Consider the following 16310-nt stretch of genomic DNA (forward strand, 5'->3'; position numbering starts at 1 on the left):
AATCTAAATCTAAAAAAAAAAATATTTGTACACACCCCCACAGACCCTTTTGCATTCAAAAAGTTTTATGTTTAGATTCCGACAAATTAAAAGCCCAACCTTTTTAACTTTCATTTAAAGCAACTACAGCAGTTTCTTTACATGATACCTTTATACCTAAAAACGGTTTTAAGATTTTAATGTTTTGGATCATATAACTTATAGTTTAAAGAAGCCCCCCCCCCCCCCCCAATATCTGTAACGATTCTACCGCTTTCATTATTTTTCTTTTATTTATTTATATTATACCTTTTAAACTTTATACAAAGACAAAAAAAAAGCACGCGCACACACACACTTTCTCTACTATATTATGCTTTGACTGTAATATATCAGATTAATGAACTGGGTTATTGACGAGGTTCAACTATTTTTCTTGTCAAATTTGGTTTACTCGGCAGGATCTTACGTATAGCTGTAAATTCTTAAAGCAATATTATTAAGCGAAAATATCTTTTACCAATGTACAGAAAATTCTACATCCAAGAATATACTACAAGTCCACGACTTTTCTGGCTCTAAAGATTTTTTTCTATAAATTACTGAAGTTGCTCTAAAATAAAGTTAAATAGATTGTAGTTCTGATTTTGTATAATCTAGAAATGATGATAAACAACGGTATAGGAGTGTATATAAATGTAACTTTATTTTGTTTTTATCTTATCATTATAGTATTCACAGTTTGGTAGGGTGAAGCGAATACTTTATCGGTTCACTGATTGATGTAGTGGCCGTAGTATTAAAGTTATTAGATGTCTTTCGTGGCTTTGCGTTTGGATATTTCATGATATACTCGTCTAGTCCAGGTAAATCAGGCTCAAAGGAACGCACCACAGAAATCTCCACCACCGCAGTTTCTATATCAAACGAGCAGATTGATTAACTAACATGAATTCCCACCTAGATATATACTGCAATAGTAAGTTTACCTGTCCACATAGCGAATTTAACCACAATGGAGGCATTTAGCTTGTAGCAGTAAGGAGTAACAGGTTTAAATTCATCCGCTGTGGGCCAGAAAACTGAAGAAGTTTTATCAGGATACATGATCTATGCCAGATTTTTTTTTCTGTTAGAATCCTGTAATTGGTTTTTAAGGTTATAATCTTCTTTACCTCAATTGCAATATCATTCGGATCCGCGACGTTTAAGATGTCAGCCTCCACTCTCAGCTCGGTGGGAAATTGGTACACAAATCGGTGAGGTTTGTCGATATTTGAGATTGGGTGGGTAATTACAGCACTTGTGTGCCTTATGGGATTACTCAGAAAGACTGGGAGAGGTAGAAATGTCTAAAAGAACAAAATAAGCCCACGGCAGATAAAGAATATATGTAGCTTACATTGACAAATGACTGTAAAGCAGACACTTTTGCTGTTGAAGGTGAGATTGTTGCCTCTGCCAAATCTGACCTCAGAGTAGAAATACCGGAACATTTGTTATCATCTTTGTTGAATTTTCTAATTTGAAAATCATTAGTTAAATCATCAGTAAATTAGTAAAGCTATGGTCTCAGAAGAAACAATCAAGCACGTCTTTGTTTGTTCCAATTACTTTTCTATTAAAGTCATCCTTTGTAAAGAGGCCACTAGCATGTTCTTGATGGTAAATGGAGTTTTGTTTGAGCTAATTTATATATATATATATATATACATATGTAAAGTAAGTATATTTGTTCGCATACACGCATATACATGCTCATATTATTGTAGCTTGTAGACTTACATTGGCATCTGTTTAAGCATTCCAAACATCCATGTGATATTGGCCAGAGCACGGAAATACATAATAGAGTGGCGAGTCTCTTTAGAGAGTCCCAGAAATGTGTGTTCAATAGTATAAGAAAGACGAAGAAGAGATGCTGCTGCCATTTGCGCGGTTGCAGCATACGTTGGTGACGAGTGGCTTTGCTTAATCTAAAATAAAATGCAAAGTAAATTGTGATAAGTATTCACATTATATCATAATTTTTCTTCCTCTTTTATTTACTCTGATCACTAATTCACAGCATTGAAGATAAAGTATTGCCAGCTTAGATTTTCCAGCAAGGGATGGCTTTAAAGTCGCAATATATTCAAAATTTCTAAACAAAGAAAAAAAATCAATAAAGATATTAGGTAATCTTTGTATCTTACCTATCCGCTGCCTCGACTGTCAATAAAGCTCCAGTGTAGTCTTTGCGCTCTAATTGAAGGCCAATTGTTTTGAGCATATCAAGGGTGACAGCCATGTACTTTTCCACATCGTCAGTGACCAGATTATGTGCGGTAACTATACGTAAATAAATTAAAAAATAAGTATTTAAAACCGAGTTCATTATATTAAAATTACACACTAAATTCATTTAACTTACCTGCAAAATTCGTTGGCAAGCAATCAATGTCTCCTTGCAAGACAATGTTTGCAGACTTGTACATTTTCTAATGTACATAGTTAGTTCAAGAATCGTACAAATAATCCTCCACAAGTACAGCACAATACCCTCAAATCAGGAATGCAGTCTGGATATTTGCTTTGGTAATATGCAAAATGTCGATAGATGTATTTTGGCAGCATTTCGGATATACTCATGTTGGTTGTACATGCGTTTGCAATCAATATTACATTGGATGCATCTAAGTATTTTTTTTTAAAAAAAAATCACCTACCATTTAACAAAAAAAAAAGCCAAACTTACATAAACTATCTTCTACTGTAGGTTCTCTCGGAAGGTACCGTCTATCCAGGTTCAGTAGTGAAGGAACCATTGATCCTATATTAGACTGATGTCAGATTCTGAATATCATAGATGTGCCAGTAAGTGGGAGCTTTTACCCAAATAATCGCCATGTCTCTTTCCAACATCTCGTAAGCAACGGAATATTGAGAGCTGGTCTTCGGGAAATCTTTTCATATTTGCCATTAGAGCATCCAATAATGTTTGCATCGAGCTTTCTTTGTCAATTCGAATAACTCTGTAAAAATGAAAATAAATTATATTAAATTAGATCCTCGGATTTTTTTAGGGACGTAATATGTATGTATGAATGTATGTATATATTCCTTTCTTACCTAATAAGTTCATGTGTAGCTTCTCTTGCTGTCGGGTCATTATCTTCCAATGCTCCCACTGCAATTTCGAGCTGTTCTGCATTGAAAGAAAGGGTTTCCCGTGTTCCAATCTTGCGCAGACTTTGTATAGCGTTAATACGAACCCGGTCAATTTCATCGTTAAACATATCTACAAAATATTAAAGTCGGAGTAAGGTACTTAAATTTGTGCAGGCCAGCCCTATTATAGATATTTCAAGATATTTACCTACAAGACAGTCTACTGCACTACGAATAAGTTTGTCATTGTACATGCACAATTCGCAGATTGAATCTAGAATAGATGTGTAAGCTACTGCAAATCCCACAGTTCAGTTGTGAGCTTACCAATCGCAGCACTTCTTACTTCTTGGAATTCATCTTCCAGACCATGTACAAAAGCACCACATGCTCCTGAATCCAAAAGTCTAAACTCGCTAGAGGCAGCATCGAAATTTCCATCCGTAACAACTGTAGGCTTTAATAATAAGATAAGATAAGTACAAATTAGAAAGTCTTTATATATAAATCAATATTCAAACCTAACCTATTTAGATATATAACAAAGAATAAAAACTAGTTACCCTTTTCTGACCACGATACGTGCTGAATCCAAGTCTGCGTCTCAAGTTAGACATAATACGTTTGCTGAATGTCTGGGACATGACATTAAATTCGACATGTTGATAAGATGCCATCATGACACAGGCCTTTGTACGAACAACGACAGACGAATCGTTTACAAGATCACAAAGTTTCACAAATGCATCATCAATAAGTCGAACGGTATCTTGGATTTCTTCGTGAGCCAATTTCATTTTGTGATCTGGATACAGCGAACTCAATGTCCTGGTAGAGAAATACACACGCATATATATATATATATATAGAAAATGTGGCAAATAAAGTAATTAATAACTATATGTATATATATCATACAATACTTTTTTTTGGCTTACCACACCAGTCTAAGTCCACCCATTCGAACTTCTTCAAAATCGTCATGAAGTGATTTTACTGCGAGTGGATAAAGAGAAGAGTCTAAAGGTGATCCTCTCAAATGCATACCAACTAGTGCATCTAACGCACTCTATTTATTGTGGTTAAAAAAAACAAGCAAGAAAAATACAAAAGACTGGAATATATTACAAACCCACATACCTTTCGAACTCTTGGGTCGCTGTCTAAGACATAACTACTAATCACTTTCTGTGCTTCTAGTTGTGTGATTACAACTAAAGAAGTATCTGATATGGATCCTGAGCTATTATTCCACAACTCTAATACGAATGGTAGCAAGGAAAGTAAACGAATACAAATTGCGCGTACTCTATAATGTGGATCAGAAAGTTCTGATATAACACGTTTGAGGAGTTGAGTTAAGATATTTCTGCTCTCATTATCATGCACAACTTGTCGACCCTATATATATTCAAAGAAGAAGAAGAAAAGAAAAGACAGGATTCATCAAGTACTCTTGATTTGCAAAAAAAAAAAGAAGAAGGAAGGAAGGAAAGAAATAATACCTTGATCAAGCTAATGATACAGTTGTATAATTGACATTTCACTTTTGTAGATGTGGACTTAAGCTTATGTGCACGTTTGTTTTTATATATATATAAATGTAGACAGACAAACGGGTCAATTGGATTGGTTTTCTTTTTAAAAGAAAAAATAACCCAAAAAAAGTACCTCTATTGTAAGGCTTTGCAAGAGTTGGGCAGCATTGATATTGAAAAATCTAGAAAATTTCTCTAGTAACAAAACTAACATGGCCTAATAATTACAATTTCTCCTTTATCAGCCTGCTTATATATATACATACATATATATTTTTTAATTGTGCTCGACTTGCCTTTACATCGACATCTATTTCCTTTGATAGTTGTTCAATAAGCAATTCGGAAATAGTCTTTTGTTGTTTCCCGGTCATTAGAGGCAAGAGATTTGCAACTCGAATAAGACACTAATAATACTCAATGCAATTTAGGCTTAATGTGAAATCTACTATCAATTCGTACTTGTACACGGTCGTTGGGAGAAATTGACGATAGATCTTCTATACCAATCTAGCGGACGAATGGAATTAGATGATTATGTATGATCCTTTCTTTCCGTTGAATGAAATATTGAACAATTGGCTACCTTATTCCATTCTACACCGGAAGCTACTGAATACTCGAAATCACTAGGAAAGGGTTAGTTGTTGAGGTTGGCAGAGCTGTAATTGTTTTCAGACATTGAACGATTCATCAGCATTGGGAATAAGGATCAAAGATCGCGTATTCAATCATTGAAGATTTTCATGCTTTATTGTCTTCTCTTTCTCTCTCCCTTTCCCTCTTTGTATTATTATTTTTGTTCATTTTGTGTACAAGACATACCCACATGAGTTGGGTTTATTAAACTCATTTTCTGATGAGGTTATCTCATTAATATTTCGCTTCATAACAAGAAAGCTCTCCACTGATTTAATTCTATTTTATTGGGGAATTAAATATGTTTATAAAAAGAGCGTCCCAAAAATATTAATAATAATAAAATACCACAAGAGCTTTTTGTTGTGCAACTGAAGAGTACATTGCCTAGTCTCTTTCTCTTTCTCTTTACTGTATTTATATCCAATTTACGTCAGCATATTTGTGGCTAATATATGACATCTTGTAAACACACTATTTTTTTTTAAAAAAAAATCAGTCTTCAATTCAGTGTAAACTTGTAGTTCTGTACTTTATAGATTTAATGAAAGACCCCCCCCCCTTTTTTTTTTTTTAATTTCTTTGTTTTTATATATAGATATATTGGTATTTGAAGCTATTATTATTTATTTACCAAGCAATGAAATTTATTTTTCTTAATGAAGTTATTTAAAATTCAAACATTTGTATAAATCCAAGAGAAGTAAAATGGCAAAGAAGAGCTACGCAGTAAAAGGGTAGTTAACCTCTCTTTATGAATTTCACTTTGTACTCTTTGGGCGAAAAGTTTAACCCTGCAGGTAGAATGCTGTCCAGATCTACATATTCTGGCTTTCCGTCCAAACCAATTATCGGTTCTATATTGCACCTTGCAAGAGTACGTACACACACACTAAATGTTTCAACTTCGGCCTTAAATTACCAATTCACAGAAACAGGCAGAGAGAGAGAGAGAGAGAGAGAGAGAGAAGTTAGAATACAAGTTAAAAAGTTAATATGTGTAAACTTGTACTTACAAAATGAATTCCAGGACAGATACGTCTTCACCAGTAAATTAATAAAATATAAGTATACTAGCTTAGGATTTATTTGTTTGATTGTAATACTTGAAGCACAAACTCACCTTCCCCACCCAAAAGCGTACATATCACGTTCTTCGAAGCTTCCGTTTGATGAAATCGACCAAGTTTTTCTGCTGCCTGAAAACCGGTCGGGTATAAACTTATCTGCATTTTCATAGACATTTTCGTTCATATGCATGGCGTGCATACTACTGATTACTACGGTGTCCTTTGGTATAAAGAAGCCAAGGAACTCGACTACGCACATTAATAAAGATTAGCATCTTGCAACTTTATAAAATATAGAATAATAGACAATAAAGTAATATATCGACTTACCGTCCTGGGTTGTCAAATGAGGTACACCAAAATTTGTCACACTTCTAAAACGGATGTTCTCTAACAGGACAGAGATTGTGTATGGAAGCTCTTCTCTATCTGAAAATCCAGGTGTACGCCCGTTTCGAGCAACAAACGAGTCGATTTCAGACTGCATCTTCATCTGAACTCCTGGATTTTGGGACAAGATCGCAAAGAGCCATGCCAAAGATAATGCAGTTGGATCGCCTCCTGCACTAATCAAATCACCTAAAAATACAAGGTTTTAGATATTAACCAAATATTATTATGCGATCAAAGTCTACACATTTTATCCTTTCAAATACTTACTCGTCATGACAAGAAGATCGGTTTCATCCAGCTCATATTCATCCCTAAGTGAGTATATGTGCTTGAGAAGACAGTCCTGATCTCCTTCTAGTGCATCCTGGATCAACCTCTTGTACAGACTATCTCGATGGTTAATTATTGCCTCCGCTTCCTCTCTGTGCTTTGAACGTTTGTTGATCCAAGCAAGTTGTGGAACAAAGGAATCGATGTCACCTTCTGGCCCAGAATATGTAAACATTACTTCTGTTGTTTTGATTATGTCGTCAAGAGTCTCGCTAGCAATAAATTTGGCTGACCCCCCGAGTAGTGATCTGAGCATAGCGCTAAATGTTACGACTTTCAAACTGTGCATAGGAGAGACCGATCCGTTTTTCTCCGTTTCGTCCTCCAATTGTTTGATTGCCTTGTCAATGATGGTATCGAGTACTTTTGTAAAGCTTTCAACATATTTTGGGGATAATATTGAAATTGCTATATGATCGTTGTTATCATTTTAAACAAAATATGGTTATTAATACCATTGAAAAATATAAATAAAATGGTTAACACAACTTTTTTTTTGAGATTTTTAATTTCTCTTTTTCTTCTTCTAAATTTACCAATATTGCGTGCGTTCTTCCATTTTTTACTGGTCTTGTTGAATGGAATACCCCTAAAAATATAACATAAAGTTAGCTCTGATCGTCCTGTTGATTCCAATATTTACCTTCCACCTTTACTGTACATATCATATGTAAATTTGTGCTTCTGTCTGTCAGATGTCTTTATCCCGTTCCGAGAAAACAGCTCGTGAGCAATCGTAGGGTCATTGATTATAACCCAATGTTGAACACCCATGTTGAGGCGTATGATGGGGCCTGAAAATTTTAGTGGAGTATTAGAGAGAGGAAAAATAATTGTTTTCTTTAAAAATAAAAATAAATAAGAAAATACCAAGATTTCGGTGCCATGTTTGGAGTTGTAATCCTGGTGTATCTTTCAGAGATAGCATGTGCCCTTTTATGTACAATACATTTTAAAATATAGAGAAAAGGAAAATAAGTACACTTTTGCTATAATTAATGCTGCTTTAATAGCAATGCATATATGTATGTTTGTATGTGTATATACATACCAAAATATGGATATTTCTTTGATGGACTTGGTATTTTTTGATAGTCTGGGTGGCACCAGAAATCTTGCGTTTTTAGCTTCTGTTGGGCCCACATGAAGATTTTGTAAGTAATATTGGCCGCCATTCCTAATGCTATAGCTCCTGCCAGAGGAAGAGCACACTTTTCTGCAGACACATTCGGAAGCAGTGCGTTGTACATATTTAATAATAACAACAATAATGATAAAGGAATTAATGGAATATATCGAATATATCGAATAGAAAATAAAGGATGGTGGTTAGCTTGGGGTATTTTTTTTTATTATTTCTTTTAAATTCTCTCGTAAGAAAACAAAACGCACTTATATACACAAAATCTATCAAATTATTAAAGCTAATTTTTTTTTAAAAAAAAAAAAGTTGTATTTTACAAAAAAAAAACTGTATCTATAAATCTCTATTGTATTTTCTTGGGTTACTGTCCTAGTAAGTAAGATATAATATATACACAAAAATAAAAACAAAACAAAGTAGGCCTCCATGACCTGAATCCTTATTGCACCTATTCAAATTATTAAACTATAAAATGAGTAGCATTTAAAATATACTGTGTATATTATATATATAGACTTATACATATAAAAAAGTAGGATTTTTAAATAAACAAGGGGGATTGACACTGTGATTAAAACCGAAAACCAGGCTAGTTCGTTAGAAAGAAGTAGCTAGATATAGATACACCTCTTTAAATAAATATTGTTTCATTTACTGTCAATTATTTCTGTATTATTCCACATAATTGCCTTTTAGCAATTCAATTATCTCAAGTATTTTGTAAATCCGTGTAATTAATGTCTAAATTCACTTGTAAATTCAATTGTTATATTACTTCATACTATCTTTTGCGCGCCATGGTCATATATATTTATCTTTCTTCACCTTAATAGACCGATCGTGAGTGCTTTCTTTCTGCTATGCAATGTTTAATTGCTATTGACACCCTCGACTATATTGCGATACACACCTCAAGTCATTGCTATTTTTCTCTTGAGAGACACCCTCTCTCCTACTCACCCATATCATGTGTAGACATTTGCAAGTTTTAAATCGTGTACAATCAATTTACAACGCGTGTACTTGGAGTATATAAATCTAATAGCACTACCAATTCTAATACTTAATATTTATCTATGACGAATAGGCTAAGGCTTGGTAAATATCATAACATTTGGAAGTGTTTTTTTAGAAGGTAATATATATTTATATTCCACTACATGAATACAACCAAGAGGCCAGAACATTTAGATGTGCCGCCCACGTTGATTTAATGGTTTCAATTTTAAAGACCTTGAGACATAAATTAATGTAAATAGCAGGCTAGACATAGTGTTATTAGAACCTGTGTGAAAATTACAAAAACCCAATTTTATTTTTGATATTATTGTATATTCAAATACGGTATTCCTTCTATTCCTTTTTTTTTTCTTTAAGCATATATTACATGTCTATTTTATTGGGGCCTTAAACATACACACACACACATATATATATATAAAGAAAGAAAAGTGAAAAGACAAGGTTCCATTAGTGCTTTAATATTCTATTATGACAAAAATTCTCAAGAAAAAAAAAGGAATTTCCAACAGAGAGGTAGTAAATTGGAGTAAAACTTGAATGGTTGTAGTACTAATACTTATTCTGCCACCAGACACTAATACTAATAATACTAACACTAACACTAACACTATTACTAAATAATTAAAAAGGAGAATTGTTCCTAGCTTTAGAGTTCAAAACAATGCCCACATAAGAATTATGGCATGTCAAAAAAGAAAAAGAAAACACCAAAAAGCCCAAGAAATGTTGGTTAAAAATGACATATAATAAAAATAATTATTACAATACATTGACTTTCAAGCTAGAAATATTAAAGTGGCAGTGGGCTCTGTATTAAGAGATATATATAATGGGAATTATATTGTGTATTATACAAGCAAAAGAAGTTTTTAAGTATAAAAAATTAATCGATAAACATGGGGAGACTAGGCTTTTATTTTTACTTTATTTCTTTCCCAAGTCTGACCAACTCCCTGACCTTGGGAAAGGCTGTGTGGGGCAGTTTTCTTTTTCTTTAGTGCACTTATTATGACCATTGATCTTAGTAACCCAATAGGTCAAAGTTGGCATTGAGTCGACAAGGTTTCTTCTTCTTTTAGTGTATGTATAAGGGTCCAGGTATTCAAAAAAAAAGGGCATAATTGCATACACTTTTTACTCTACATCTTACTCTTTATCAACCTGGACCTCTGCAAATCGTATTCACTTTAATATAATTAAATTACAAAAGAAATAATATATTTACACATCCTTACTTTATTTTCTTTATTAAATATGAAAGAAAGTATATATATACCAGATGTTAATATAAAAATCATCAAAATTACATATTTTTTTAAAAAAAAAGTAGTAGTGATAGAATCATTCAACCAACTTGTAAGATGGTTTATTTAGCTATATCTATGAGATTATCTAACAGCAAAAGAGAGTTTGACTGTAAAGAGAATTGGATAACAGATATATAAAGTATCTGTTTGATTCTTTTTTCTTTGTGCTCATTTAGTCAAAGGTCAAGTGTACATGTATGTACCATTAATAAATATTCATTCTATCAACATAGATAAATTACTTCAAGTCTTGAGATCATGGATCTCAAGTATTCACCATTAAAAACCACGTAAAAAATAAAGTAAAATAATAATATAGATATCAAAATGATGCTTTTTGAACTTCCTTTTTGTATGTATAAATATTATATATATTCTAGTAGTAAACCTTAGTGGAAAGTACTGACTACCAGTGCACATATATATAAATTTTAAAAGTCCTCTACTACCTCCCTTTTTTTCACTTCCATCAGCACTAATGAGCCAGCATTTATTGTTCATTCTGATTGAAGAATTAAAATAATCCAACAAAGTCCTCATCTCTAGCCAAGCTGAGCTTCTCTTGGAAATAAAGGACATTCGTAAAGAAAATGCAGCCATTAGTTAAAAGTTGGACAAGATCCAGGGAGATCTTTCTCGGTGTGATAAATTCGACTCTGCTTTGGAATCCCCTTACGATGTCCCCGCTTCTCTAAAGGAAATTGGAGTATTTTCCGACATGCTCTACCCCCAAGATGCCATACGGATCCGAGAAATGAAGAAGGACAAAGAAGGCAGTTTGGCTGGGGACTTTGCAAAAAACTTGCCTGGGATGTTCTCGGATCCTCTCCCAAACGTCTTTCTATTGAGGACCTTGGAATTTGTATTGACAATGTTCGAAGAAGTCATATGATAAATTATGTTATTGACAGGGTTAACAGAGAGCATCACATAAATGAGCATACTAAGTGGGGTAGCCTTTCGATCCGTACACAGAACAGTGCTGCGCTTTATCCAGAATAATTGGCAGCTCCTCATTTACCACTGAGAGCTTGTGTTAGAAATTGGGGTGCAAAGATGATGCTGAGAAAATTTTGGAATAATGGCCTACCGATTTCTAAGCAGAATGACAATACAAACAACTCAAAGTCTGGTAAAGCTTTTTAATTTTTTTTAATTGTTGCCATTCATAATATTTACATATTTTTTGGGGGAATTATGTGGGATTGTTTTCAAAGATCATGTAGTATTCGATCATACAGCCGACTCTTTACAATGCAGCCCTCGATCACAGTTTAATACATTTGCATCACAAAATGTACCATTAAATCCTCTAATGGGGTAAGTTAAAATACAAACCAGTGTGTATTATGCAATCGGAAGAGCCTGTGTTTATCTATTTGTTAATCTTTCAATGTATATCAGAAACCCGTAGACGTATAGATGGTTCAGTAAACAGCATGTTCTCAATAGATTCTTTTAGACAATAATTTACTGACTCTTCATACCTAACAGCTACTAGCAGGCATGTTAACACATTAAAGTCAAACTGTGACAATGATGAGCTTTCCAAAAAAGACAGCTATTCATACCATAACTTTCGTAAAGACTTATCTGGACAAAGTGGAGTTAAAAAATCAAGAGGGATTTCACCAAACAACACTATTTGTAAGTATCAATCGAAACAAATGTTTACGATACTAAACGTTATATACTTATATATACATGTATATGTATATTATTATTATTATTATTATTATTACTTAAAGAAAAGTGTTTAATAAAGAGACCAATAAAACGGTGTCAACTTTGAAATCAACGTTCTGATAAAGGAAAGAAACGCACCACACGCAATTCCCAAATTTATTAATGTCTTTGAATCTTGTCCAAGTAAATAAAGAATAGCTTGAAAACAAACAAACAAAAGTGTGAGTTTATCGATGTTTGGGTTGTCTTTAAACAATGTATAGTTTGTGACCATGTGGTTTAATGGTTTAATGTTTCTTGCCTTTCAAAGACTACCTTAATTAGATTCTTTGAGTACGATATGGTCAAACCACCTTTTTTTTAAAGAAAAAATAGGATATTATTTAGCTTGGCATGTCCTTACACAGTCAATTGTCTGAACATAATGCTATTATAGACATGTGGTTTCTGTTTTTGTTTTTGTTTGCCATCTTTATTGTGTCGGTGCTAAACTCAATCGAGATTTGATAGGTTTATTCTAGCCAAAGAGTGCCATGGTCTGGTCCTGGTAGGTGATCAGTACGTTTTCTGTCCATGTAGTTCGATTTGAATAGTAGCCTGAATACAGACATTGCTCAATGTAATCCCTTTGGTTTTTCTAAAATTCAAAAAAACTAATGTGCAGATAAGTAAAACTTAAATTACACTAGGATAAAATAGCAAAGCGAAAAAAAAATTAAGGAAGGACTTTTGTAAGAAATCATCATGCGTCCTTGACAGTAGAAAGAAAGGCAAAGAAAAAGAAAGAAAAAAAAAGACCGGCCAATAAGATTTAATCATTGAAAGGATATCCACAAGTCTCGATCACAATTTTCCCTTATTTATTTATCCTACATAGAGTTTATATTTGTTTGCATATTGACGAGGGCTTGGTATCATACCACAAATTCAGTATATTCAAGTAGTTTCTAGAATAACGGTAGAAAGTTTTTTTTGCAAAACTATGCAAAGAAAAAAAGAAATATTGCAATCTATATCCTCAATTTCTATTTACTCTTATTTATATATCTATCTGTTTATTTAGATGACTGAGCTTTACCTTGGAACATTGTGATATTATATAAGTAATGGTATTAGAGGTCGATACAATCTACAATGTTTCTATACAATAAGGAGAACACATGTGAATAAACATTTAGTCCCTTTTTTTTTTGGCAGTGACAAGTAATTACTTTTTTTTTTTTTTTTTTAGAAATTCAGGTCTTAACCTGTATTCAGGTTGCCCACTCATACAACTGAACACTATATATTTGTGTTATTAACGCAAAGAAATAATATTTATTTATTTTTAAAGGGTATCATTAAAGAGAGCGATCATTTAAACGTATCATTAGTTAGTACACAAGATACAGTATCATTGCTCTCTAGTCTTTTAAAGTTAAATACACCACAACCTAGAAAAACTCGTGTTTTCCATTGATCAATTTCTACAACTTCATACGGTTTGGGATCCCCATATAGTTTTCTATCGCTATCCTTTCGCAGCTCAAAGCAAAGAAAATAATTGCTGCGTACTTGGCTTCTTCATCTGTGAGTATCTGTGTTCTGTAACCTCGTCAATTCCCAAAAGTTTTTTTGTAAACATGCAACCAAAGGTCCTTTTCAATGTCTAACTTATTATTATCAGATAAAGCAGCAATATTGGACAAAGACTGGTTGAATACCTCTATGGAACATTTAGGGCTACTGTGGGTTCTCCTTTCCTCTCCTTTCCTCTCCAGAATTTCCTTGTTGTGAAACACGCATTATATTGATGGGAAACTGATATTCCGCGTCGTTTTCGTCAAAATATTGCATATTACAAATATTTAAGCTCTTGAGAATAATGTAAGGCATGTTGAGAAGAATGTTCCCTGTACTCTGAGAGATGTGACCGGACACTTTCACTCTTATTAGATCCATAGCTCTCAATTCTCTACAATGGAAAGACATATATTCAAATGCATCGAATTTTACTCGAATTGATTTCAGATTTAGCTTTAGAAATCCATGATTGGACACTGTATTCGATACCCCTTGACTGACAGAAAATATTCCTCCGTAAAAAGTGAATCTTGTGAGGGAAGGGAGACAATTGAACAGAACATCCAGCTCGACAATTATATCAAGGTTGATCAAGTTTAATTCTGTCAGACAATGACAGTACTCAAAAATCGGCTTTTTAACATAGACTCTTACGAAGCAGGTTGGATAAGTAAGACTGAATCTTTTGAGAGTCGTCGAGAACATAGTTATACATGGCTCAGTGGTCCTTAGTGCAGGATCGGGCCCAGCAGGGATCGAAAGGTACCGATAATTCAAGTGTTTAGCTGACACTGCAGCCCTGTCAAGATATGACAATAGGTGTGTGACTCTCAGTGCTAAGGTTTCTCGTGTACCAACAATGACGCTCTCCAACTTGCCAAATGTACGAGGTAAGACTTCGAACAACTTGTCTATATTGGAATCCCAAGTTCCACTAATCATATCCGATTCCACAGAATTCTCCCATTCAAGGCTGCGTAGATTAGGGTATTTGTAGGCAAAATAAAATGGCCGCTGATAGGGCGTCCCGAATACAGTAAGATTCAAGCGAGTAAAATGATGGATTGGTTGTACTTTGTCGATTATTGACAGATCTTTTTTTGAAAGTGGACCTGGCTTAACAATTAGCGAGAGATCAGATAGTCGCGGTAGTAACTTGTGAAGTTTCTCAAACTCATCCATGCCAAACTGGAAAGGTTGGTGAGGGTTATAGTGGATCAGGTTCAACAGCGAGAGTCCGGGAAGTTGGGATAGAAACTTCATGGTTGCTTTCTTGTCAGAAAGAATACCCAAAGAAAGAGAGGCTATGGTAAGTTCTCGCAGTGATGATGTCCACACATTCCAACTTCCCGGCATAAAGCTCAATATATCTTCCTTGTATCTCAACATCGATGCAAATCCACGTAGGTTCGGAAAGCATTGTTGAATGGCTTTGAATTGGTTGTTGTTGATAATTCGTATAGTATCAAAACGTACATTCTTTACATAATAGCCGTTTTTCGGTAAATACTCTGTGGGTCATCCAATAGATCGAAAAAAAGCTTTTCATTTGTAGGACTTATATGGAGATCATCCCATAGTGATGCTTGAAAAACTGGTTGCCATGACCTGCAAACGGTTATGGATGAAAGTTTACCCTCTGTGTCTAGAAATCTTGAGATGTGAAAGAATCTCTAGTGGAAGATCAGATGCTAACATGGGAATTGAAATACATAAAAAAGATTACACTATTAATTTGGTATTTTTTACACGCCAAAAATGATAACCTCTTCTTCTTCTAATTACAACTTGCACAAACTAGTAGACACGTATATATTTATATATAAGTACTTGCTAATCATCGGGAATTTCTCGTCTTACCAGGTCACTCAAATTATTGTGACCGGACTTCCAATAACTGCTACAATTTTTGCTAAAAACATGAAGTATAAATAACATGTCAAAGCTCAGTCTTACTTCTTCTTTTTACCCTTTTTTTTCTTTTTTTTCTTTTTTTCTCTCTCTCTTTCTTTCTTTGTTACAGCCTGAATAATAATAGCTTCCTAAATATGAATCCACAGTTTACGACGCAAAATTTCTATCCTCCTATTGCTCCTGCTGATTCTCGCGTTATACGAGTAGAACCACCAGCACCCGTTTCTCACGAAACTCAAGTCGACGCAACAGAAACAGTATATAAAACCTATGCAGCTAAGCAAACCGAATATAAAGAGTGGTGCGATGAGGCATTTCCGGATACCCCTATCGAAACTCGCTATATCGTGAGTGGAGAAAGGCTTTGTTTGTTTCTTAAGGACTGTGTAAGTTTTCTTTTTCTTTCTTTTTCTTGTCTCTTATGTTTTTTTCCTAGTTCAAGTGATGTTGTAAGTAACGAAACTTAATATATAAATACTTGACTACATATATATATATGTGTGTGTGTGTGTGTGTGTGTGTATCTGTGTATCTGTGTGTATGAATATGAATGTATATGTATTTAGGTTATTCA

The 16310-nt window shown here is 33.9% G+C and overlaps 3 protein-coding genes across 3 annotated transcripts; 1 reads left to right on the forward strand and 2 right to left on the reverse strand.

Moving 5' to 3' along the window:
- Positions 1-714: 714 nt before the first annotated feature.
- On the reverse strand, positions 715-8349 carry PHYBLDRAFT_185754 (cytochrome P450 CYP5206 chimaera; the record flags this gene model as incomplete). The annotated part of the gene is made up of 33 exons (XM_018439138.1): positions 715-896; positions 969-1089; positions 1155-1331; positions 1382-1499; positions 1594-1665; positions 1765-1955; positions 2029-2122; positions 2175-2310; positions 2393-2459; positions 2521-2654; positions 2717-2791; positions 2854-2993; positions 3091-3259; positions 3338-3403; positions 3457-3586; positions 3693-3957; positions 4068-4198; positions 4270-4530; positions 4635-4766; positions 4801-4884; positions 4964-5074; positions 5130-5177; positions 5254-5296; positions 5493-5585; positions 5739-5780; positions 6100-6174; positions 6430-6625; positions 6707-6955; positions 7037-7507; positions 7636-7688; positions 7743-7893; positions 7970-8032; positions 8151-8349. 33 exons carry the CDS (start codon positions 8347-8349, stop codon positions 715-717), a joined length of 4539 nt encoding a protein of 1512 aa, XP_018294592.1.
- A 2942-nt stretch (positions 8350-11291) lies between these two features.
- On the forward strand, positions 11292-12333 carry PHYBLDRAFT_165081 (hypothetical protein; the record flags this gene model as incomplete). The annotated part of the gene is made up of 5 exons (XM_018435158.1): positions 11292-11456; positions 11630-11705; positions 11791-11893; positions 12097-12220; positions 12322-12333. The coding sequence occupies 5 exons, from the start codon at positions 11292-11294 to the stop codon at positions 12331-12333; spliced, it is 480 nt and encodes a 159-aa protein (XP_018294593.1).
- A 1648-nt stretch (positions 12334-13981) lies between these two features.
- PHYBLDRAFT_142072 (hypothetical protein) lies at positions 13982-15520 on the reverse strand (the record flags this gene model as incomplete). The annotated part of the gene is made up of 3 exons (XM_018430735.1): positions 13982-15252; positions 15333-15430; positions 15459-15520. The coding sequence occupies 3 exons, from the start codon at positions 15518-15520 to the stop codon at positions 13982-13984; spliced, it is 1431 nt and encodes a 476-aa protein (XP_018294594.1).
- Between the last annotated feature and the right edge of the window lie 790 nt (positions 15521-16310).

Source organism: Phycomyces blakesleeanus (assembly GCF_001638985.1).
Source record: "Phycomyces blakesleeanus NRRL 1555(-) unplaced genomic scaffold PHYBLscaffold_5, whole genome shotgun sequence".
NCBI classification, from domain to species: domain Eukaryota; kingdom Fungi; phylum Mucoromycota; class Mucoromycetes; order Mucorales; family Phycomycetaceae; genus Phycomyces; species Phycomyces blakesleeanus.